This window comes from Carassius gibelio, chromosome B24 (assembly GCF_023724105.1).
Source record: "Carassius gibelio isolate Cgi1373 ecotype wild population from Czech Republic chromosome B24, carGib1.2-hapl.c, whole genome shotgun sequence".
Classification (NCBI taxonomy): domain Eukaryota; kingdom Metazoa; phylum Chordata; class Actinopteri; order Cypriniformes; family Cyprinidae; genus Carassius; species Carassius gibelio.
Window position 1 is genome coordinate 19,523,588 of NC_068419.1, and position 26,631 is coordinate 19,550,218.

Consider the following 26,631-nt stretch of genomic DNA (forward strand, 5'->3'; position numbering starts at 1 on the left):
CCTTACACCATATGTTGCAGATAAATAATGTTTTATTTTGGGTTTGAATTTTTTTTTTTAATGATTAATGTTTTGCTCTTCACAGGTGGATCATAATGCAGTTCTTCTGGTCGACATTGTCAAGAAAACAGAAACGATGTACAGGGGGAATCCAAACCCACAGACGTTCATTGAAGCCCTTCATCACACCCGTCACACCCTCAGCAACTGTGTAAGGATCACAAATGTGTTGTTATAAAGCACAATACAGCCACATAGCTTCTCATCAACACGATAATCATGTTGTCTTTGTTTCGTTTTTTTTTTTTTGGTAGATTCATCACTCTGACAATGCTGAAAATGAGCCTGTGACCGCATGCTTCAACAAATTAGAAGCTTTTCTTAAGAAAAAGGTAAGATCCTGTTCTTTTAATCTATTATTAAGTATTTATCTGTCTGTCAAGTTATCTATCCATATTAATGTTTATATATTTCTGTGTTTTTTTTTATAGTCCCACTCGCAGTGTGCATGGGAAATTATAAATTCAAAAGTGCGGGAGGTTCTTCAGAAGCTGGAGAAACGCTCTGTCAGAGGACGGCGTTAGAAACTTTAGCATGCATGTGTTAATGCTTATATTTAATTGCAAAAAAGGTGACATTTTATAAGCTTGATGGATATATGTATATATTTTAAGAAATGCACATTATATACAAAATGTTTCAAATTCATGATTTATTGAGTTTATTTCTGTGTGAGATAAACTTGATCGATATTTAGTAGTACAGATTTAGTTTTTTCTATTTTTCTAATAAAACTGTAATGAAATGCAAACACCGAATGTGACAAACAGAACGTGAGGTTATTATCATGATTATTTATTTGTATTGGTTTTAAAATGTGTGTTTGCTATGCTATTGTTAGTATATGATCTGAATGTCTGACATATGCATTTGTACTAATACTACCTAATGTTACAATGTTACTACCTAATGTTAATGTTCTTGAACAAACATAATAAAGAAACCTTATAAAATTACCACTCTGTTATATATGGTGTTTAAAACTGTTTTTACATTGGTACAACATCTACATCAACAAATTTGACAGTATAGTGGGCAACTTTTTGGACAATGTTGCCGTCAATGGGCAACCGACACAAGGCACACAACCAATCTAAAATATCCCGATAATTGTGTATTTTATTATTTTTTTTTACTCATCAATAGATGTGTGCCCATGCGACTTTGTAAAAATAATAATAATAATAATAAAAATAAATAAATAAAAATATGTACTCAGCAGAATTGCTCAAAAAGTTGCCCCGTGTATCATCAGTGTAAATCTCTTTACAAATCTAAAGCACACATTTTAAGTGCATTTTCATATTTAGGGGTTTCGAATATGATTTCAGTTCTGATACACAAAAGCGGTTTTCTGACATTTATTATTTTCAATAAATCATATTGCCTGAAAACAACACCATACAGGTCTGACTGTGAATGGTGCTCCTACAATGGCATCTCCTTGCATTTTTTTACACAAGCCAACAGACGGCAGCATACTCTAAAAATAACGGTTGCAAAGCTACTAATATGACTAGCACAAGTTTAACAACGTCAAAGTTCACTTTAATCACTAATTTGCTTGTGCGGTGAACGCAATTATAAGTATACTAATTTACAGAGGACAGAAATAAACTTAATGTTCATTTAATTTCAACGTTGCTCTTTGACGGCATCTCACAGTTTCCGGAAAGACTAGCCGGACCATATTTGTCAGATTACTGTCCCGCCTACGTCATCTTCATACACGGAAACGCCGCAGACAGCGTTTACTATTGGTTAAAATTCCGGCAGGAACGCGGGATCTGACCAGCCATTGGCTGAGAGAGCTGTCAGTCACAAATATTATTGCTACAGGTTCAGGAGGGAGAGCGAAGGACGTGCAGGAGGAGACCGCAGGAAGAGAAGAGGAGAGGGGAGGACAGCCAAACAGTCCCCAAACCGGCACCATTTCATACAGAGTTTAATTTATCCATTATTGCATTTCAACCAATTGTAAGTATCAAAAGGGAAGATGGCTCAGACAGACAACAAGAAGTTCTTTGAGAACCTGACAGGCGCTGGGAAAGCCATAGCAGTGCTGACGAGCGGAGGAGATGCGCAAGGTGACGTTACACTCTTATCATCCTGACAGGCAGCTCTTGGTCATTCAGTTTACATTTCCTTCTAATGCATCACTTGAAATCCTTATTTTCAGTGTCATATTGTATCACTGTGTTCAGAAAGATCTCTACATAGTTTCACTTTGACATGTGATGTGCATTTTGTTACATTATACACTGTCACCAGCATTAAATGGGCTGTTCAGTTACATTGTATCAAGTTTGTTCGAATCTTGGGTTCGCTTCTCGTCAGGATGGATGAAATGGTCCTTGAAGGTTCGTAGGGAAGGAAATATAGATGTTTACAACATCACAGATGTTGCAATGTGATATGTTTGAGCGATACATGGTTGACGTTTAGGACCAGTGTTATCGTTTTAGTTTCACGACTGCTTGCTGTTTAGACTGGTTAATAGTAGTAGAAATGCAGGTTGAGGTGGAGGATGAGGATGAAGCAGCTCTCAGTAAATACATCTGAGCTCATGTCAGATGACAGAAGCTTTCGTTTCTATCATAATGTTTTCAGATAGAAGACAGCTTTACTTTATCTGTTGAGTTGGTGTTTAGATGAATGCGTGACATTTATTCCGCTATCAGTAACTTTACATGCCTCTGCATTGCGGAATCGTGTGACCTTCACGAACAGCACACTGTTTTCATTCATGGACTCCAATCCATCCAAACTAAAAGATGATGATGCTTGCTTGTGTTTTCTTAAAATTAACCGGCATCTGTGTGTTACCTCTTATCAGCGCGTTTCTGTCTGTCAATCAACGAAACGATGATTTTCTTCGACCTGGAAGTTGCGGCGCTTTTCACGGTTTCTTTCCCGTGTTTTAAAGCTCACGAATCTTTCTTCATGAAGTGATGTGTTTGAAAAGCAGAGTTGAATTGGGGGTTTTAGGGTGTAGGAAGCCTGAAAGATGCGTACGTGAGGAGACGCGAGTGCGCGTTCGAGACGAAGAATTACGTCACAGGAAAATGAGTCATGTGACCAACGCGCACGGCTTTAAACCAATGTCACGTTTACACTAGTGATGGGAAGTTCGGATCACTTTTCCGACAAGGACCCTGCGGCTCGTTCAACATAATGAACCGATCTTTTTTCGACTAATTTAGTTTATTTTATCAAATATAATTAAAATCTTACGTGTTACTTCCCTGACATGTCTACCAGTTATTATTTACTCTTACAGTTACTTCGTTTCTGGTCTCAAATTGTAGCTTTTTACTTCTTACAGTTTATAAATGTGTGAATTTCTGTGATGATTGTTATTTCCATACACTGAATGTTGTATCAAAGGTAATAAAGAGTCGGCTATTATCATTATTAAGTTTCTTTCTGGAATAGACTGCAAATGTAAAGCTTATAGGTCTGTCACGCGATGAATGAACGACTGAAAAAACTCATGAGATGAACTAGCTCCTAAATGTTCTTGTTTTGGACTGCAGTGTAGGTTACTCTGTGAAAAATTCACATTAATTTTAATAGTTAATGAGTCGCCAGATGGAATGAGTAATTTCTGTAGTGACTCTGATCTGATGTAACTTATGTGTAATATTAGTCATTCCAGTGTCTTGTATCTACGTAGGCTATCCTGAACACAGAACATGTTATAGATGAATTCACTCAATTAACACGTTAGATCTTTAAAGCAGCTGCAGGACATGAATATCAGGGCTGCTGCATTCTCTGTCTGTTTAGATAAATCATTTAACAGTGGCTGATTTAAAAGCTCAAGCTCACGATGACACTGAATTTTTAAGAGCCTCTAGGGCCGATCTCTAACCTCGATAAATCTGACATCAGACGAACAGGTGGGGGATAAACACCTAGGGCTTTTTCTAAAAAAAACTAAGGAGCTAAAAAGGACTAGGGGAAACGTAATCAATACTGTATCTGCAGGCCCAGAGAGATGGTTGCTTTAGCTGTGGATTTAAAACCATCTAAAGACCATCAGGCAATGTTGTTTGTCACATGAAGCTATGCATGACCAGTGTTGAAAAGTAGTGTAATGATTTCAATTACTTTATCAGTAATGTAACTGATTGCATTTGGTTACTTTTATACATTTCTAGTGAATGTTTTCAACTGTTAATCATTTTCAAACATTTAAAGCAGGTTTACAGTTAACACTGATTACTGCCAGACTTTAAAAGTCTTTAGGATTAGGATTATGATAATACAATTTTAAAGCACAGCCGCCACAAAATCAGACATTAGCATCACTTTTTACTTTGAGCTCGATCTGAGGTAAAGTACAGAGAAACCATTTAATAGCTATGGCACTGTTTTGAAATCAGATCTTTGCATAGCTACGAAAAAAAAAAAAAATGTTTATCTTAAAAAAAGCATATTCAGTTATTGGATAAGCATGGTGTCTCGTATTTTAGGGCAGTTGATGCTATTTGGGAAATAAATCAATCATGTCTGTATGTGTGTGAAAATATTCAGATTCAGCCCACTTTGTAATCTTTTAACATGTTCATAAACTGTAATTTAATAAAAACATATTGCTCAGTAACTGTAACAAATTACAGTCACATTTATTCTAAGTTACACTTTATTTGAAGGTGTCCTTGTTACAGTGTAATTATACATTTAAGTACTGAGTAATATTGATTAACTACATTTACTTACTATATGGTAAGGGTTAAGTCTGTGTTGTAATAGTTAGTACATGTAATAAGTGTAACAGGAACTCCTTCAAATAAAGTGTTACCTTATTTTGTAATTAAATCACGTAATTTCGTTACATGTATCTAGATACTCCCCAATGCTGTATCTAACTTTAAAGGACTAGGAATATAGCTATGCACATGTCATACAAACTAATTTAATGGTGCTTTTGTAGTTGAATTCACATGGAAAAGAGCTCTTTTTTTGTATTCTGCAGAAGAAAAGTCAGTTTACAAAGTTTAAAGTTGAGTAAATTAGGAATTACTTTTCATTTTTGTGTAACCCGTCCCTTCAAAGCAGGTGTCTACTGAAATCGAATCACCTACAATATTTGTTTTCCTTGAACTGAGCCGTCCTGCTGATTCGGATTCTTTCCCATTCCTTTCCTGTGTTGCCTAGTAAAAGCAGTGTTGCTTTCAGTGAGCAAATATAGAGAATTAACCAATTATAAATGATATAAATATGTGAGGTATTAGGCTAGCAACAATTTGAATGGCCCTCAGAGACTGCTGCACAGTTGCATTCCAGTGATCCTCAAATGACACGATCAAGTGCTAATACAAACAAGCAGCCAGTTCTAACCTGTTTTCCCAGTATTTTTCTACAGATATCCTTCCAATGTGATGTGTCTGTTTTTTTTAACCCCTGCATGCAGGAATGAATGCTGCTGTTCGGGCTGTGGTCCGAATGGGAATATATGTTGGAGCCAAAGTCTACTTCGTTCATGAGGTCGGTGTCTAGTACATTTCTACAGAATTCAGATGATTCTGTTCGTCAGAATGGCATGGCTTTGCATGCTGAATACTAATGTGCAAACATTAATAAAACAAACTATGTCATTGCTGTATAACATATGGGTTCAATGACTCTCAAAGTTGCTGTTCACCCTCTCTCAATGGCCAGTTATTTATTTCCAATATAGAAATGTTTCTACTTAAGAAGTTTTATGAATACACACAGGCTTTTAGTGGAATAAGTCATGTATTGTAAATAATAATGAATCCATTTCAGAGTTGCTGGCATAGCAGAAGTGTTTCCAGAGTGGTTTGAATTAAAGCCCCATGTATCTGGCCTCAAATAAACACGATTTTTCCATAAGTATCACATAGCATCTCAGCCCTGCTTGAAGAGATGTCTGGATATAATAGGCCCAATATCTTCACCCACCCTTATTTTATACAACTGCAGCGGTGAAGAAACCCACACATGGTTTTCTCATGATTCCCTCCTCGTTCTTAAAGGTGAAGCGTGTCATTTGACTTGTTAAATCATTTGTTTTGTCGCATTTGCATTTGCTAGTGGTGCAGAAATGACACACTTCACCTTGAAGCAGTGTCTTTGCAAAGCCAGAACATTGCCTGCCAATTTCCGTGAACTGGTTATTAGATTTCATTTCTGGTAACTAAGAGGTCATTCAGGGATAAGAGGCACGATTTTAAATGCATGTTTGTGTATTGTACAGGGATATCAGGGTATGGTGGATGGAGGCGACAACATCAAGGAGGCCACATGGGAGAGTGTGTCCAGCATGCTGCAAATGGTGGGTGTGATGAGAAGCATTCAGCCCCTCAGAGCATTCGAACACACCAATGCTGCTAGTGTCGCAAGATCAATAGCTTTTCCATCTCATATTTGCGGTGGTTAAGATTTGGTATGCTTGTGTTTCAGGGAGGCACTGTTATAGGCAGCGCACGATGCAAAGATTTCCGCACGCACGAAGGTCGTCTGAAGGCGGCTCATAACCTGGTGCAGAGGGGCATCACTAACCTGTGTGTGATTGGAGGAGACGGCAGTTTGACTGGGGCCAATCTCTTCAGAGAGGAGTGGAGTGGCCTGCTGGCAGAGCTGGTCCAGCAAAGTATGAGCTGCAGATGAGAGAAATCTCATTTATTGAGGGTTATTTTATGTACAGATTTACATGCAAAGCATTTTAGCTGTTCGAATTATTTATACATGAATTTAGCAGAATTTTGAAGGTATTGGTCAGGAATTTTCAATGATTTCAGATAGGCTTAAATTTGACAAAAATGATCAAATATGCTTTTTTGTTGCTGTTTTCGACCGTAGGTCTGATCGATGAGGAGGCAGCTCAGAAATACTCTGCTCTTCACATTGTGGGCATGGTGGGCTCTATCGACAATGACTTCTGTGGCACCGACATGACAATAGGAACAGACTCAGCCCTCCACCGGATCATCGAGGTGGTGGATGCCATCATGACTACAGCTCAGAGGTACTTCAACAAGGTTACATGAATCTAAAATGACTTTATCTTAATTCACCAGATGTTTATTTTTAAAAAAGCCAGTTTTTCAGTGATTCCCAGTCATTGGCTAATAATTCTTTGTGGTTTACAGTCACCAGAGGACATTTGTGCTGGAGGTGATGGGCAGGCATTGTGGGTAAGATATATTATCACCAACTATTTTGGCCTGGATTTGTTCAAAACATATGATTGGCATGGTGTTTGCGTGCTGCATTCTCTCAAATAAGACCCTGTACTCTACGTATCTGTATGCGCTTGTGTAAAGCTATCTGGCATTGGTGAGTGCCCTGGCATGTGGAGCAGACTGGGTGTTGATTCCTGAAATGCCCCCTGAGGATGGCTGGGAAGAGAAAATGTGTCAAAAACTCTCCGCGGTAAAACAAAAATACATCACTTCTCACTAAACTAGATGTAGCTCACATGATAAACCTCTCCTGTTAGTCATGAGTTCACACTTATATTACATTCATTACTAGTTTTTCACCTGGAAAAATTGTCAAAACCATTAAAGTAAGCTTGAGGTTATGTGCACAGTGTTAGGGAAGCGACTCATGCTATAATGTCAACTGGATTAACTTCAGAGAATCTTCCATTTTTATGAAGTAAAATATATTCATTGAAATGTATACTGCAGCTTTCCATCACAACTTGATAGAGACGTTCTAGAAGTGTGTGATATTTATTATGGATTTATCAGTATTTGTTTGCGAAACAGCCGTACTACTGAAATACAGTTAGTAGCATCACTACTCTTCATCATGGGCTTTACATACACATTTACAGGTTACGGATTTACATTCCATATTCATCCCATTTATCCATTTGTCTATTGGTATACGCTTCTGTAACATGCTCATGTTTTTTTGTGAAACAAATGTGTTCACTGCCCCAGACACGATCCAGAGGTTCAAGGTTGAACATAATCATAGTCGCTGAAGGAGCCATTGACAGACATGGAAAAGCTATTACTTCTAGTATAGTCAAGGATGTGAGTACTGAATGTTTTCAAAGGGAGAGAGCAAAAATCTGGAATGGTCCATAACTGGAGCGGCCCATCTCTAAAAAAACTCCAATGACACTAAGAGACTTGCTGCAGATTCTACCAAATGCCATGAGGTGTACAACGGGTTTTCACACTGAGAGCAATTTGCATTGATAACCTGATAAGTCATATTCAAGTTCAATAGCAACCAGTAGTACAGAGTCTTGCTGGCCTTGACCGCAAGTACATTGACTCGGAAATTCATCTAACAGTAATTGTATCTACAAACAGTGACTTAGTAGACAGGGCAACGACTTGGCGATTTAACCAAAAAAGTGAAGCAACTTGGTGATTATAAAGAAGAATACAGCCACTTGCTCTCAAGGAAAAGTTGCTTCAGTGGGATTGGTGTTTCAGTACAGAGTCACTTCTGCAGTCTGAATTCCAGCTTTTTGAATCTCTCCCGCTGTTTTGTCTTCTGTTTGTGACGTGTCTCTTACCCTCTTAGAAACGGGCAGGAATGAAAAGGCTGAATATCATAATAGTAGCTGAAGGTGCGATTGATCGTAACAACAAGGCCATTACCTCAGAACATGTAAAGAATGTAAGTACATGAGGCGTATAGAGATCCAGCTCATGCACTGACCCCTGACCTCTGTGAGCTCTGTGTGTCCGCCCTTCTCTGGCTTTGCCCTGTGTGGTTTGCTTAAACACTCACACAAACACACACACACTCTTTCTGGGAAGGCACTTGTGGTCACCTCTGAACATAACCAGCTACGGCTATCCTCTGCTTATATCTTAATACTGCACGGCATCAGTGAGTAAGCCTTCTGAATGCTACATTATCCAGGAGCATGCACATCTCCCAGTGCTTTACAGTTCAGTCTTATATGTTCTCTCAGAATACTGTCTGTTTCAAGAAAAACTAGGTAAGCAACACTATTAGTATTGCTCATACTTTATTTGTAAAAAACCCTAACCCTAAATGTAAGACTTCATTCCATATCTTGTCACTTTTTTGTGGTACTACATGAATGATATCTTAGATGGACACTTAGAAAAATCAACTTATTAGAACATGGTAGAGGAATAGGCTACATGTACTGTAATATGTGAGGCTCCAGACTTATCCAGGTTCAGAATATTATAGAAAAAGGGGAAATTGTGGGGAACATTTGCAAGTTAACACCAGTATCATGGTGGTATGTGTTACACAGGCAAGCACCACTCTTTTCTTCAGCCAGTGTAAAAATATAGATTTAGTTGTGGAAATGGAAACATTTCTGTTTTCTTTGTTCAGATTGTTGTGTACATTTTCTCAGCCTGAAAAAGGTCTTGCAGCAGTTGAACCAATTAACACGTTTAGCACAGTCTCTGAATGCTAACTACTAAAAATGGGCTCTAATTTACTGACTGAATTTATCAGCTGTTCTGATTTCACCAATTAATGCTTTTAATGCACCAATTAATGCTTTTTTATTCTTTGCATGTGCATTGCAGCTTTCTTTTGAATCTTTATGCTAATGCATGCATTCTTATGATGTACTATGATGTATGATGTACTTCACCCAAAAATGAAAATTCTGGCATCATTTACTCTGACTCTGCTGTTGTTACAAACTCATATGACTTTTTTCTCAATGGGACACAAAATTGTATATTTTTTAGAATTCTAACAATGTCCTCTTCGAAACATTAACAGTGACCATGGGCTTAATTATTAACATGTTGTTTACTGAATGGCTAATAAACAGTATGATTATGGTGATCATTTTTACTTACAATAAAATAAAGTGGCAGGATTTAACTTTTTATTATATCTTGCATGATGGGCAATACAAATATATAAACCACAAAATTCCCTTGATTCCTATAATTCAGCTCTAAATCTTCTTTATTACCCCTCCAGCTGGTGGTTCAGCGTCTGGGCTTCGACACACGCGTGACCATCCTGGGCCACGTCCAGAGAGGAGGGACCCCTTCAGCATTTGACCGGATTCTGGTGAGATATAAACAGGAGGGTTGGGCAGCTTACATTAAGTACATAAACAGATTTGATGTCCACACACGGCACGTGTTCTGCGCTTTCCACAATGATGAAGCACAAAATAAAGCCTCAAGTACACTCAGGGGAAATTAAAAAAATAATAATGGAGGAACAGAAGGACTTAAGCGTTTTTCCTAAGTGGTCTTCTGGGGGAATTTTGTATTTATTTTCAACATTATGTTCATGTAGATCTTCTCTGGCATGCTGTCGATCACAGACAACACTAACAGTAGCTGGACCTTTGGATCCAACAGGCATACATTTCTCATAAAATTAGCTTAAACATAACACACAAGCAATACTTCAGATTAAATGTATTTAATGAACACAACATGCACTGTAGAAGTTCTTAGTGCAGGGTGAAACAAGTCAAGTATGTAATTCCAAGAAGGATTTAAAATGACATTTTCTGTTTACATGGAATAAAATCTATTTCTATACATAAAGTGACTCAGATTCCATTAGAGCTGAATAAGTGCTGTCTTGTGTTTGTTCTCAGGCCAGTCGTATGGGTGTAGAGGCGGTTCTGGCACTGCTTGAGACCACTGCAAACACGGCAGCCTGCGTGGTGTCTCTGCGAGGGAACCAGTCTGTGCGGCTGCCCCTCATGGAGTGTGTGCAGATGGTAAGACTTGGACAGATGCCACGTCGGGTTTAGTGCTGTGATGATAAAGATCCTCACTCATGCAGTTCAGCAGAGGAATGAAAACACAGCATTACTGCTGCACTCATGAATCATTCCCACATTTGCATCCCTATGAATGTATTTACATTTAATATCTAATTACATTTAGTTCAATAAAAACTGTGTCTGTTCAAAATGATTCACTTTACTTCATTACAGTAATGAAAATTAGATTATAACTACTATTTTACACATTAAGAAAAATGTGCATTATATAACTTATTTTTTTCTCAATGCTGAAATGGATATAATCCAGATATTGTCAGTTCAAACCCCCCAAAAACCATATATGACAGGATTTACAGTATAAAGGAAATGCTTCTGTTTGTCTCGTAGACTCAGGAGGTGCAGAAGGCCATGGATGAGAAAAGATTTGAAGAGGCCGTGCGGCTACGTGGCAGGTGTGTTTCACATGTTTTGTTTGTAACTTGTGGTGTGTTAATTTTATTTTGTCGTTTGACTGAAGCTTCTTCCGACTGAGAGTAGCTTGTACACTACCAGCTTTTTTTTTTATGTTTTTGAAAGAAGTCTCCTTTGGTCACCAAGGGGGAATTTGATCAAAAATACATTTTAGACAGTAATATTGCAGTAAAATTCAAAATAGCTATTTCTATTTTAATATATTTTAAAATCCTGTGATGCGGAGCTGTATTTTCAGCAGCATTACTCTAGTCTTCAGTGTCACATGATCCTTCAGAAATCATGAAAATATGATGATTTGCTGCGCAATAAGTAAAAAAAATAAATAAATAAAAATAAATATATATATATATATATATTTCTAACAATAGCTATGTAATAATAATAATTATTATTTTATTTTTTTACAAAAATTATGATGGAAACACATTTACAGAGTAAATTCCTTCATGCGCATCAAAAAAGTCATGTGACTTTGCGCTATGAAATGGGATAGCAATAGCAATGCAATACAATTGCGATAGCAACGACCGCATTTATTGTGTTTCATCTGCTCACTCTGACCTGCAAATAATTGATCATATATGAGAATTATTATATTCAGTGGCTTTTCCTAGTTTCCTTAGTGATATTTATTCCCAGTTTATCAGGAAGTGACAATTTTGTGCTTTTTTTTTTTTTGCTTTATTCGCAAATATTTTATGCACTTTGCACGTTTAATTCAGATCTTTGGATGGAAGCATTGCTAATGACAGCTAATGACTTTTTTAGTCTTTACTATCATTTTTGAACAGTTTTATGTATTTTTTATTAAAGATAATCTTACTGACCCCAAACTTACTAAACTAAACACTAATTTAAGTTCTTTTTATTTTTATCACAACTACAAAAAATATAAGGATTACACTTATATGTTTGTGTGTGCACATACAGGAGCTTTGAGAACAATCTGAAGACTTACAAACTGCTGGCTCACCGCAAACCAGAGTCTGAGCTTCCACACGTGAGTGTTGGGTCTTGAGAGGGATGCTGTGTTTGTTTTACCCTGGTGATCTCTCACTTGACATCAGCATGCTGCTGGACCAGACTTAGCTATTCACAAGCCCTTGCTGGATACTGCGAGACAGATTTCCACCCCTAGCAGATGCTTCCAGATGAAACCAGGATTAATTAGTCCTGATACACATCCTGTGTGAATATTTCTGCTTGTCGATAGTTATTTTTAGTATTATTATTATTGTTATTATTATTATCATCATCTCAATGTCAAATAATCCTTAAAGGGCCTTTAGTTGTGTTAGCTTGCTTTAAAGCTTCAAAACTAACATCAGGAAGCAACACTGTAAGTTTCTAGTTAACAATGTTCCACCAACAGGCTGTTTTTGCTATTGAACATTTAATGCATATGTATGCAAATGAGCTCTTTTATGATTGGTTACCCTCCACAACACTTCACATCACTTGCTAAATAACAGACACTGATGTGTAAACGCATGCCATATGCTGACAAATGTATGTTTGCGATGTCAATACCATAGTGTTTTTGTGGTGAAAACATCCAGCTTCCCAGCTTAGATTGTAGCAGTCATCTATGCAGAATATAGAAAGATTCAATTAGATAATTATTAATTGATTGAACTAAAGTTTCAATATCTAATTGTTCTTTAGGGTTTACAATTTTTAATTACCAATGAATTTACATGATTATGTTTCATGATTATGTTTTGCACATAGCCATTTCCCAGCGATTTCTAAGCTGCTTTTCTAAAAGCCTTGTGTAAACCAGAAAACAAGTCTTGAATGGCACAGACACCAAAGTCAAACAGCCTCTTGTCCAGAAGTGTTTAGTCAATAATCATTCTCTGATGCTCCGGGCTGTGTGTTGAGCAAACGAAAGACCACATTACCCTGCACCGATGGGAATGGAAAGCAGATTGATGAACCAGCCACAGCTGGATGGAAACATTGTTCGATTCTTAATAGGCATTGAGTTGTCAACACAAAAACACAACGATACCAGGCTTCAAATATATAGACACACCTGCTAGTTATATAAATAAATATGGCCATTTTTAATGTGCTGTACATGTCAGGCTGCATATATCCAGCAGGATTTACAGTAATCCACGAGGACGCTTGCTGTGTTTATTATAGACAACCGAACATAAGTGAGTAATATAGCTGAAGGCTTATGCAAGCAAACAGTGTGTTGGATTATGAGAAGTGATTTGAACGTTTTTGACATGTTATGTCTTCACTATCCATTCAGAGCAATTTTAACGTGGCTGTGTTGAACGTGGGCGCCCCTGCGGCCGGCATGAACGCAGCCGTGCGCTCCGCTGTCAGAGTGGGCATCTCCGAGGGACACAAGATGTTCGCTGTCAGCGACGGATTCGAAGGATTCTCTAAGGGACAGGTACATATTTATTTGCACATTCCTATATTAAATTCAGTGGCTTATATGGGAGACATATATATGCTTTACGTGTGAGCAAAATTGTGCCATGCTTGGACAGCAAATAAAGTGCATTTACCACAAATTTACATCAAGTTCTTATGCATCTAGTTTACAGCAGTTACATACTGCACTTTTAAACGGCACACTCACATCCAGTTGTGCTAATTGCATTGCTGTAGTAATTGCATCAAGAGCAGGAAGTACTCAGTAAATGAACATGTTTAAATCAAGTAGGTGTTGAAAGCGGCGCAGGCTGCTCTATCTCTGCTCTATCTCTGCTCTGCTGCTCTGACACAGAACATGACAGGATTAACGTAAACTCGTTTACCACTGCAGTACCACTCTGGGCTGATAGGGGGCGGTGTGTAAAATCCATTAGCTGTATGCTAAGAGGTTTCGGAGGAATCAAGATAAACACTGAGCAATTAATTACATTACATGGGCTTGGCCCTTAGATTAAGACATGATCCACTGATTATCTTGTTGAACAAACTCAAGGAGGATTACACACTGGTTAGAGAAAGCAATGCCTCATCAAATCCATATGTGCTTTTAACAATAGGTTCAAAATACATGTTTGTTTGTTTGATTGATGAATTCTTACTTTCTCTCTGGCCCTGATGAATTGATAGACTTATTGAGTTATTTTTTGGCTGAAAGAGTCTCATCATAGCAGAGTTCTCCATTATGATCTCTTTAGCCAGTCTAATCCAATAAGCCAATGAATTTAGAAAGCACATGAATGATAATCGCATATAAACCATGTGGATTTCTATTAAAAAAAAAAAGAAAAAAAAAAAGATTATAACTAGATTAAAAAACAATTACTGAAGTCATCATATTGGGCACTTTTGACAAAGACAGCTAAATAATGTTGCCATTAAAGTGTTTTTAAGTATATACCCTTGTGACAAGTATGGTATGGTAGGCAACACCTCAAAATAAGAGTACTTCTTCAAAGCACATCAAAATATTAATAAAACAATGATTTAAAATGTACTTTGAAGTAAAACTTTTATTTTCACATTATTGCAAAGTGCACTTTTTAAAACTATGTTAAGAAACAGTCATGGAATTGTACTCTTAAGCACACCAGTTTAATTTTAAGTATTTTTTTTTTTTAAAAAAGGTACTTTTTATATTTGTGTATTTTTATATAAGTTTTATATAAGTGTATATTCAAGACAATTAAGTACACTTTTTACAATTTTAAGAAATTGTTGTTTCAACATTTTTGACCACTATGCTTTCCTTTCTCAGATAAAAGAGGTCAAATGGGCAGATGTAGGTGGATGGACAGGTCAGGGTGGATCCCTGCTGGGAACTAAACGGTATTTATCTTATATACAAAGGTTAAGTTGCATGTTTTATACAGATTTTAGTAATGCAGATAATTTTGCATTCAATGTGCTATATACTCAGTGTAGTGTTTTTAAATTTGCAGAACACTTCCTGCAAAGCACATTGAAAAAATTGCAGAACAGATGCGACAATATAACATAAATGCACTGTTAATGATCGGAGGATTTGAGGTAAGTCTCCTAAAGCCTGGGCTTTAGGCTTTTTAATGTTTAAGATGGTCAGTTTTATAAATAACTTAAAAAATGGGATGTGCTTCACAGTTGATATTATATATAATATTTAAAAATTATTTTATTTTATTTATTTTTTTTGCATTAAGGTCAAATTAAACCCACCATAAATAGGTAACGCTTTGCAATAAACGTCCTTAACCTGTTAACTGTTGGTTCCACTTTTTGAGCATAGACGTTAAAATGACATTTCCAGCTTAGACTGTTATAAATTGTGAATGCTTTGGTCCACAGACTTAAAGTTGGTCTCTTTTTTAAGCAGACACTGAAGATTATTGTAGAAGTGAAAAAATTATAAAGATTATATAACAAAGTTTAAGTTTATGAAAATATAAAATATAATAATTAAAATCTTTAGATTTTATGCTAAATATATATTTTACAAAACGTGTTTTACTCTTAAAACTGCTATAAAATCTAAATTCTGCACAAGTTCTGTTCCAAATTTGAGGTTCATTTCCCCAAAAATTTTTGTTTGGGCGCAGTACCAAGCTTTTCCACTGAATGCATTAGTCCACATGAACAAAAAATGAAAAACTCTACTACATTATTAATCAGTCATAATTAATGTTAATTAAAACATGTACTAATACATTTTTAAAACCTTTATTTGTTAAACTTGTATCTGTTAATATTATTTAATGAACCTGAGCTCACATAAACTAAGAGGTGTATTTTAATTAACTAACATTGACAAAGATTGATAAATACTGAAAGACATGAATTGCTCGTTGTTAGTTAATGCTAATTTATTAAGGTTAACTAAGAAAGGTTATTGCAAAGTGTTACCCATTGGTAGTATACCATTATTAACAATAATATATATATAACAATTTTAATTCTTAATTTAAAAAGTAATTGATACTGTTTTGTTAACTTGCCTGCCCTCTCCGTCATGTTTTCCTATGCAGCATCATCTAAAGCTTCCTGTTCTCCTGTTCTTTTCATAATAAACATCCAAAATCATTGGAAAATGGTGCTAATCACCTTCTTAGCAGTTAATCTTTCAGCCATTTCACATTCAAACATCTGAGAAGATAAACGGTGCGATTAAAGACCAAACAATTCTAGAATAGCTCACCTGCTTTTCTGAAGTCATCTCATGCTTTGTGTTCAGGCTCATCTTCTCTCTTTCTATACAGACGTGTGTGTATATATTTTACGCAAGTGTTTCAATTTGAAGTGTGTGTACGGAGTGGATCCTCTGTCTCATGCTCTCCGTCGTGATGGCCGTGGCTTTCCACTCGGTTCCTTCCCTGTCTGTCTCTCTCATTCCCTGCCTGTCCCCTAAATCTATCCCCATTCCCTGCACCGGTGGCGGTTCACTAAATCTGCCCTGCCCTGCAGGCCCTCCTGGGGATCATGGAGTTGTTAGCAGCCCGTGGGACTTATGAAGAGTTGTGTGTGCCTATGGTCATGGTGCCGGCCACAGTCTCCAACAATGTGCCTGGCTCAGATCTCAGCATTGGTGCAGACACGGCTCTGAACGCTATCACTGATGTAAGTGAGGCTGGGGGGTGCCACCCACCAGCCAATCACATCAGAGTATCTGTCTTCTCTTTACAAGCCAATCACAGAGGCTCTACCTTACGTTTACCAGCCAATCATGTCAGACTAGGCTACCAGCAGCAGTGGGTTCCAAAACTTAAAGCTGCCTTCGCATTCACCATTGTTCAGTGAGTTTTCAAGGATGAGATCCAGTCACAATTGAGAATTTCGCACAAGAGTGAAAGATTGTGCAACAGATTTCATATTCAAGTTGAAATGGGCCAACAGCAAGATACTTGGTTTAGAAGTGACCGCTGCGTGGATTATACTTCATAACTTGCTTCACGATTGGCAAAAGACTATGGATTTTTCTTTGGCTGCAAATTAAAAAAAAAAAAGCGACCAAATCTTATTCCCAGCAGACACACAATGTCATAAGACATTGATATTTGGTTCAATTTCGGTTGTGACAGGAAGTTACCAAAATTCAAAGTCTAATGTCAATGCTAATTTGATGTCCAATGGCGACGTCAGCTGTTCTTGATATTTGTTGTTTTTAGGTTGTTTAACCAGAATCCAACGTTAAAGGGTTAGTTCATCCAAAAAAGAAAATTCTGTCATTAATTGCTCCCTCATGTCTTTCCAAACCCTTAAGACCTTTGTTCATTTCGGGAAACAAATTAAGATATTTTCATGAAGTCCGAGAGCTCTTTGACCTTCCCATAGACAGCAAAGGGTATTACCACGATCAAGGTCCAGGCACGTAGCAAGGACATCAGTGTAATCATCATTTCATTCCGAAATAACAAGAATACATTTTGTGCACGAAGAAAACAAAATTAACAACTTTATTCAACAATGCTGAGGCAAGCCACAGCAGACTGGATGAGGAGGAGAAATAATTGTTGAACTAAGTCTTTATTTTTGTTTTCTTTGCGGACAAAAAGTATTCTTGTAGCTTTGTAAAATGATGGTTGAACTACTGATTTCAAATGGACTTTTTTACTGATGTCCTCACTACCTTTCTGGACCTTGATCGTTGTAGTACCCTTGCTGTCTATGGGAGGGTCAAAGCTCTCAAGCTCTCAGAATGCATAAAAAATATCTTCATTTGTGTTCTGATGATGAACAAAGGTCTTATGGGCTTTGGAACGACTTGAGAGTGAGTAATTAAAGACAGAATTTTCAGTTTTAGGTGTACTTACCCTTTAAGTCAACATCAAATTGGCGTCAAATATTGACGTCAACCCGATTTTCATTCTCAGCCAAAATGTAACGTCTGTCCAAAATGTCAACCTGACATTATATTGATGTCCTGTGCCAGCTGGGTTGAGATAGGCATCCGAGTCACCATTATATAATGCCTAATGAGCTAAATAAATTCAAGTCTGCTTTAAGAAAAAAAAAAAACACAATGCTCATTCATCAGTGTAAATATAGTCAAAAGTGAAAAAAAGCTAATAAACTGAACATTTCTAAACAAAGGATACCTTCAACAACCAACAACATGAAGGCATTTAAGTAGACAGGCCAAAATTAATTTAATTAGCAAACATGCAAAGAAAGATATGTCCGGGCCAAATTCAACTTCATTTTCTTTTAAAATATTATTCCTTATTAATTTGTGTGATAAAATATGACCTGGACATCTTCTTGGTAGTTTTGTGAGATTTAGCCTGATATTTCTACATTAAACATTCATGTTTGAGCTGGTAAACGCAAAGGTGAGCCGTTAGCTGACAGGTAAGTGGAGATGACATGATGGCGGCATGTTTTGAGCTGTGCTTTTTTTGTGGCTGTCATGTGACTGAGCCTGTGCTGTGCTGTGATCACACTGCATTAACCCATCATAACAGATCGCTGAGCTCTGTCTGCATAGTTTCTCTACATCCATGCTTTACTTTAAACCAACACAAGCCTTACTAAAGCACAGGCTACTGCCCGTTTTTCATCTATAACAGTTCACATAAAACCCTCATGTCTTCCAAACTCAACGTTTTGTTGAACTAAAATATAAAGTAATAAAGATATATTAGATATTTAAAAAATATGAATGCTCACATTAAAGCACTGTTTTTTTTTTTTCCGGCAGTGTTCAAAGGTGTGTGAAATCCATTCTGTTGATATTATTAAATTGTATATAAAATTATATTATTACTATTTGTAAGAATGTTATCTCTCAAAAATCATGTATTCTCATTTTTTTATTTTGTCTTTTTTTATTATTATTATTTTGTATTATTATTATTGATTACACGTCTTAATTTGAGGTTCATTTTATTTTGTATTATTTTATATTTCCTTATTTAAAAATTTCATATGTCAATTTCTCTTATTGCTCTCTCCATTTTGAAATGATTTGGGATGTAAAGGATTAAATAATTAGTGATACACTTAATTATGTAAACAGCTAAAGGGAAGACTTTTGCTATAAAACTAATGCAAAATGTATGCATATATATATATATATAAAAAAAGAATTCTAAGGGATGACATCACACGCACTATTTTACTGGTACAAGACCAGTTGGATGGAAACAGGAGAAAAGAGAGAGAAAAAAAAAAAAAACACCTTTTGTTAATAATAAGATAGCACAAATAGTGGATGTGAATGTAGTTACAGATATTTCAAATATAGTGCGTCATTAATGTATAATTCTCTAAAATGTTTATTTCTTATGAAACAAAACCACAGTGGTGATGACATGAGGGTAAATAATGTAAGAATGTGGTCTAACTGACACATTTAAATCAACTTAAACCTCCTAAACCTTACAGTACACTACTACAGTACACAGTGTTGATGTGTGGACTGAGTCGTCTTGCTGCCTCTGTGTCTGTTACAAGTGTGCAGAATCCCTGCCGTTTCGCTTCAGTGTTTTGCTACGTGACAACCCTGTATGCGTGTGACTGCAGAAGTCAATCCGACCCCATCCGTACCCCCTTCCTCTCCCCCTCGACTCGCAGTCTGAAGCCATGGTGGCCATCACACGGTGGGTGTCCCATCAGCAGGGTCCGCTCCTGCACCAGTACTCCCCCTGCTGGTCTAACGTGTGCATTGTGCTGTCCCCTGCTGTGTTGTGCTGACCTGCTCAAGGCCTTAGAGTGTCTGCTGCAGCTGTGTGAGGCTCGGTCCAGCTATGAGGAGTTTTGCGTCCCGCTCTGTATGCTGCCTGCCACCATTAGTAACAATGTGCCGGGAACTGACCTTAGTATCGGTGCAGATACGGCCCTCAATGCCATTGTGGAGGTAAGATGATAAACCTCCTTCCTGTCTGCTAAAGAGTCATTCTCAGGAAACAGCATTATTTCTATCCAGACACATCACTTGTAATTCTAGAATTAGAATTGGTGCAAAGCCTGTTACATTCATATTTTGGCATTGAATTTACGGGGTTGAAAATGGCAAAATGTGTAATAAAAGTGTCAGCTTGCAGATATCACATTATGTACAGTCAGTGTGCTTCATATGAATATTTTCCCCCATAACAGAGTTGAAATAGGGAGCTTGACAAGACCAAAAGAACATTGAAATAATTATAAAATAATTATAAGATTACATATTCTTTATTTACATTATTTGTATGATAATAATGTGTGCATAATTATAATTTGAAAAGAAAAACAGGTTGTTTTTGTTCATGTGGCAAGTCTATTAGTTTCACATTTTGGAATTGAATATTATAGGGTTGAAATTGCAAAAGCTTTAATGAAATCCTATTATTTTATGTGCTCAATATTAGTATATTTCTCCATAAAGAGTTGAACTATTAAGACTGACAAGGCCAAAATACCACTAAAGATTATACAATTATATACTTTTTTTTTTTTTACCTTGTTTTATAGCCTTATAGCCTTATATATTATATATTTAAAAAAAATGTGCCAAGCCTATTAGATTCACAATTTGAAATTGCTAAATGTCTAACAATGATGTTTGCAAATACCACATTACAGTATTCTAGTTCTTAATGCTTAATATTAATATTTTCCCCCATAACAGAGTTGACTTGAGAGTCTGACAGCCCTAATGTGTGTATTAATAACACATTGAAATATACATAAACCTATATCTGTTAGAAGCACCTTAAAATTATAATGTTATTCACTCAAATGTGATGGCAAACCAGTATTTTTAAGGGAAATGTAACAGCAAAAGGTTGTTGTTGTTTAAAAAAAATAATAATAATAATTGTAATGCAGGTTATAGTTAGATAAAATTTACATTTTCTAATGAACAAATAAAACAATAAATATATAAAATACAATTATATATCTTAAATAATAATCTTAACAAGATAAAATATTATACCTAAATAATATTTGTCTATATATCACTTATTCTATATCTATATATTTATAACATTTTCATTTTAATGGTGAATATATAGGGCATGCAAGTCATGGTTGATATTCTAATTAAAAACAAACAGTAAGATTATTTTTATTATTTTATTATGATAACACACACACAGCACACATCACAGTTTCCTGAGAATGACTCAAAGATACTTAGTAATAAAAACATTTAGACAGTTTAGAAAGCAGTGTATTTGGGAATAGCATATGCAGTCTTATATACAGTTTGGTATGAGGAGCATTACTGTGTATCATAAATAATGTGGTGTCTCCCAAAATCCTATATTCAGTGCAGTTTATCTTTCTAAAGCTCTCTGTGAACACAAAATAATTTATCTTGGCTTAGATTTACTGTCATGAAAAGTAAATATTCCATGTCTCCAAACTGATTTGTGCTCATACTAGTTAGTAAGAAAATACATTTTTTAGTTGGACTTCCAAAAGTGGCTCTTGTTGCATGTACTGTATCCGGCATGATAGTGATTCAGCAGATTGTAGCAAGATTTACAGCATTACTCGAGAAGTCAAAAAATGACTAAGCGTGTATGTGTTTGTCAGACATGTGACCGTATTAAGCAGTCTGCCAGTGGAACGAAGCGCCGCGTGTTCATCATCGAGACCATGGGAGGCTACTGTGGTTATCTGGCCAGTGTTGGTGGACTGGCAGCAGGAGCAGATGCTGCGTATATCTTTGAGGAGCCCTTTGACATTAGAGACCTACAGGTTAACAACACACACACACACACACACACACACACACACAGCTAAAACGCTAGTGTCTTAGCAATAAAATTATGTAACATGATCCATTAATAATTACACATAAGGTTATATAATCTGATTTAGTGTCAAGTTAGTAAACAAGAACCATTAGTGCCATCTGTTGGTTAAATGAAGAAACTGCATTTCTCTTTTCTTCAGTCTAACGTAGAGCACTTGACAGAGAAAATGAAGACCGGCATTCAGAGAGGACTAATCCTGAGGTATCTATCTATCTATCTATCTGTCTGTCTGTCCGTCCGTCCGTCCGTCCGTCCGTCCGTCCATGTCTCTGTCTGTCTGTCTGTCTGTCTGATTGTCGATCTGTCTGTCTGTCTGTCTGTTTTTCTGTCTATCTGTCTGTCTGTCTCTGTCTGTCTGTGTCTTTCTGTGTCTGTCTGTCTGTGTATCTGTCTGTTTGTTTGTTTGTCTGTGTCTGTCTCTATCTTTATTTGTCTGTCTGTGTCTGTTTGTTTGTCTGTCTGTCTTTCTGTGTCTGTCTGTCTGTCTTTCTGTGTCTGTCTGTCTGCCTCTGTCTGTCTGTCTGTGTCTGTTTGTTTGTCTGTCTGTCTGTGTCTGTCTGTCTGTCTGTCTGTCTGTCTGTTTGTCTGTCTGTCTGTCTGTCTGTCTGTGTCTGTCTGTCTGTCTGTCTGTGTCTTTCTGTGTCTGTCTGTCTGTGTATCTGTCTGTTTGTCTGTCTGTCTGTCTGTCTGTGTCTGTGTCTGTCTGAATCTGTCTCTGTCTGTCTGTCCGTCCGTCCGTCCGTCCGTCTGTCTGCCTGTCTCTGTGTCTGTCTGTCTGTGTCTGTCTGTCTGTCTGCCTGTCTATCTTTGTCTGTGTCTGTCTGTCTGTCTATCTGAGAAGACAGACTCTGAGTTTGTGGCTTGTTCCCTCATGTCTGTTCTCCTCTTGTCTCAGATGAGAGTATTTTGGGTCAGTGTGTGATAGAGATGTGGGAGCAGAGCCTCAGGCGGTCTGTCACTCACTCAGCTGCTTTGTCTGTGCTTGTGTTTATGCAGGAATGAGAACAGTAATGAAAACTACACCACAGACTTCATCTATCAGCTCTACTCCGAGGAGGGCAGGGGAGTGTTTGACTGCAGGAAGAATGTTCTGGGTCACATGCAGCAGGTACTGCACATAAATCATACATCACAGAACACTCTGGCCGACAGGCACCATTAACTCCACTTTAATGAATCAATACTCTGTAGCAGACAAACCATTTTCTTTTGCCTGCTAATTCATGTGAACCAGTATTATGATTGCTTAAAATAAAGACAGCTGTAATCTGGAAACAGGAGCACTTTAGATGGTGCTTGTATTGCATTGTTTGGGCTGGTTTTCGTGTGTAAAGAATACCTGGCCTACCTAAATGTGTCTTTATATACAATAAAATTATTATTTGGGATATATTATTTTAAGCATGTAAGGTTAATTCTCCATATTATGTGTGGAGGTCAGTTCTCAGCAGTGATAGAAATTAATATTTTCCAATAAGATTTAAATAAAAATGAGATTTTATGAGCATTTTTATCTTTCTAAATCAAGTTTTTTCTAAAGATGTGTCATGTTTTGAGTCAAATTCTTACATTTAAGTAGTCAATTAAAATAATAAGAAATTTAGGCTGTTACCAGGCAAATGAAATCAGTATCAACAAAATTAATCTGGCAAAATGCCATTTTGATGCATTTACACAGTTTCATGCAGCTCGGTGGGGCATGTGATGCTTTATCCTGCAGTTACAAATGCATGAATAATGTTTTGTGCTTTAGACATAAAATCTTGAATACTGTTATTTGAAATTATATATATATATATATATATATATATATATATATATATATATATATATATATATATATATATATATATACATATATATATATATATATATATATTTATTTTTTATTTTTTATGTGAAATAAAAACCACCAGTAGGTGGCAGCAAGTTACCATTAATAGGTAATTAAGAGGCGATTCAATTGAACCAAATCCTTTAAACGGTTGATTCATTAGGAACAAAACACCATCATGTTGCTCAAATAGAGCAAAATAGAGCAAAAACAGCCAATATGTTATCTAAAACATAAGTCTCTTAATATTAACTTATTCTTGTTTATTGAACTGTTGTATAAAATCAATATCACATTTGTAATCATGCAGATTTTTGGTGAAAAAAACCCAGCACTCTTAGTTTGACATTGTTTAACTATATGAATATATGTATCCTCTGCCCTCATATCTCTCTGCCCTCAATTGTGATCATTCTTAATGCATATTAAGAGACTGAATCATGCAGCGAAAGAACGCACACTATATGACACACACACTAGTCTAACCTACCAGACTTTATCACTTACTGCAACGTATGTGTGCATTCTGTAGGCGTGTTTGGTTTTTGCAATATACTCAATAATATCAGATTGCACATCGTTAAAACAACAATTATGGTATTATCGCTGACGATTTTTGGAGCTTTTCCAGTATGTGCTCCGACTCAGCACGGCTCAGTACAACACGGCTCGGCTTGGCTTGGCTTACATGTCATGTTTTGGTAACAGTACGGTTTGCTTGGAACCTCAACACGAGCCGTACCATGCCATACCAGGCCAGTCGATCGGTGCGTCTCTCGTAATAAATGAAATAAGTAATACAGTATGAAACTATCATATCTAATTATAATATTAACATTATAGAAAAATAAATGACAAACAAACATTAAAGGATTCTTTATTACCAATATGTATCTTTCACTAGGGTGGTTCTCCTTCTCCATTTGACCGTAACTTTGGGACCAAAATCGCAGCCAAGGCCATGCAGTGGATCACCAAGAAGCTGAGTGAAAGCTACAGACAAGGTATGAAAGACAACAGTGGTCCTGACACAGACTTCACTAAAGCTCTCTCAAGCCTCTGACTGACCTGTGCTGTTGTTCACCAGGAATTGTCATATTGTTCAAGCGTAATCATGACTGCACACATTACACAGTACTCAACATAATCCTTGACCTTGATTTCCTTGATTTTGAAATGTTATTGTCGAGTCGCTGCATTGTTTCAGCTCAGTATTATGTGTGTGTTTTTATTACTTATGCTGTGCCTGTGGATGAATAAAGATGAAGGTAAACATTTATATTTCAATCAGTCTGATGTGGTGACATTGTCTCTCTCTTTCTCTCTGTCTATATATATATATACACACACACACACACATGCACATGCACACTTTAATTGTCTATTCTCTATATTTCTCTTTTATTTTTTATTTTTATTTTTAATAGGCCAGTTCACTCTTGTAATTGTTCCAATATATAATACCAATAATATACTACACATGCTATCTATTAACATACTAAGCTATATAAATATTACTGTGGATTTCCACTATATTTTATGTAGGACAGTTTTCTGTTGTAAATATTCTTATATAGCATCTATAATTACTGTAATGTAGTATAAATACTAACTATTAATATACTAGGCTATGTACGTTTAATTTAGATTTTTATATATAATCTGTGGATTTTATTTTACTTTATTTTAGCCACTTAACTATTCTAAATATTCCTATATATTTTTAATCTGTGGATTTCCATTATTGTTTATATGCATTTATATATATATATGTTTTTTTTTTTTTTTTGTTTTTTGTGGATTTAGATTTTTTTTCACTATTGTAAATATTCCTATATACTATCTTTAATTACTATAATAGACCATAATACTAACTATTAATATACTAAGTTATATAAATGTGTATATATATATATATATATATATATAGATAGATAGATAGATAGATAGATAGATAGATATATATATATATATATATATATATATATATATATATATATATATATATATATATATATATATATATATAATTTTTTTTAAATCTGTCTATTTCCAATTTAGCGACTGCGTGTGAACCTGTGTGTGTGTGTGTTGTGTTGTGCAGGGAGAGTGTTTGCTAACACAGAAGACTCGGCCTGTTTGCTGGGCATGCGGCGGCGTGCGTTGGTCTTCCAGCCTGTGGTTCAGCTCAAAGACGAGACCGACTTCATGTAAGCACACACCACACCACAGTTCTTATCTTCTCACAGCATCAGATATTGTGTATTTCGTAACGTATCGGACCTTCTCTCCTGTGTGTTTCAGTCACAGAACCCCTAAGGAACAGTGGTGGCTGAAGTTACGTCCACTCATGAAGATCCTGGCCAAGTACAAGACCAGCTACGACGTGTCAGACTCTGGACAGCTGGAACACGTGGTCCTCAGCCGACCCAAAGAGTCTGAGGCCATGGCTGCCATTTAAACGCATCCAACCAGCGGGTGCTGTTCAAAGGTCCCGCTTTAGACGGGCCGTCTGTCCTGCGAGCGCTGTCCTCAACACTTTTATCCTCTGGGCTGCAGCACATTGTTCTGCCAGCACTTTGTTTGAAAAATGTCACCCTTTGTTATTTTACAGAAATCGATGTGAATCGTAGGAGAGTGTGAGAAGCAGTGGCGTTTTTTGTCCCTCGCTCCTGTCGCCCTGCCGTCACCCCGTCACCTTGCAATAGTGTTCCGCTTCAAAGCACATTTCTCTCTCTTTCTCTCTCTGAAGTTCTCGGAAAGAAGTAAAAAATCCCACGTTCCGGTGTGAAGTCCACATCGCTAGAGCACCGTTTGATGTTTGAATGTATTGCATCATCAAGTGTTAACATTTCCCTCACCAATAAAGACCAGGATCACATGTGTGGAAA

At 36.6% G+C, this 26,631-nt stretch overlaps 1 protein-coding gene across 5 annotated transcripts; it reads left to right on the forward strand.

The window, feature by feature from the left end:
* The first annotated feature begins 1,894 nt into the window (after positions 1–1,894).
* Positions 1,895–26,631, forward strand: LOC128013044 (ATP-dependent 6-phosphofructokinase, platelet type). Of its 5 annotated transcripts, XM_052595756.1 has the most exons (23): positions 1,895–2,147; positions 5,480–5,553; positions 6,287–6,364; positions 6,493–6,682; positions 6,892–7,057; positions 7,182–7,226; positions 7,356–7,464; positions 8,581–8,676; positions 9,985–10,077; positions 10,622–10,747; positions 11,144–11,208; positions 12,161–12,230; positions 13,497–13,643; positions 14,946–15,016; positions 15,130–15,217; positions 16,625–16,777; positions 19,863–20,015; positions 21,683–21,847; positions 22,046–22,107; positions 22,903–23,014; positions 24,645–24,744; positions 25,845–25,950; positions 26,045–26,631. In XM_052595756.1, exons 1-23 carry the CDS (start codon positions 2,057–2,059, stop codon positions 26,199–26,201), a joined length of 2,517 nt encoding a protein of 838 aa, XP_052451716.1. In that variant the 5' UTR covers positions 1,895–2,056; the 3' UTR covers positions 26,202–26,631. The 5 variants fall into 5 exon arrangements, with proteins under 5 accessions (XP_052451716.1, XP_052451715.1, XP_052451714.1 ...); XM_052595755.1 differs by lacking the exons at positions 8,581–8,676; positions 19,863–20,015 and adding an exon at positions 7,983–8,078; XM_052595754.1 differs by lacking the exons at positions 8,581–8,676; positions 16,625–16,777 and adding an exon at positions 7,983–8,078.

Coding starts and splice junctions, on each gene's coding strand:
- LOC128013044 (XM_052595756.1), top strand. CDS start 2,057: ATGGCTCAGACAGACAACAAGAAGTTCTTTGAGAACCTGACAGGCGCT. Junction 6,365..6,492: donor TGTCCAGCATGCTGCAAATG/GTGGGTGTGATG, acceptor CTTGTGTTTCAG/GGAGGCACTGTTATAGGCAG. Junction 11,209..12,160: donor GCCGTGCGGCTACGTGGCAG/GTGTGTTTCACA, acceptor GTGCACATACAG/GAGCTTTGAGAACAATCTGA.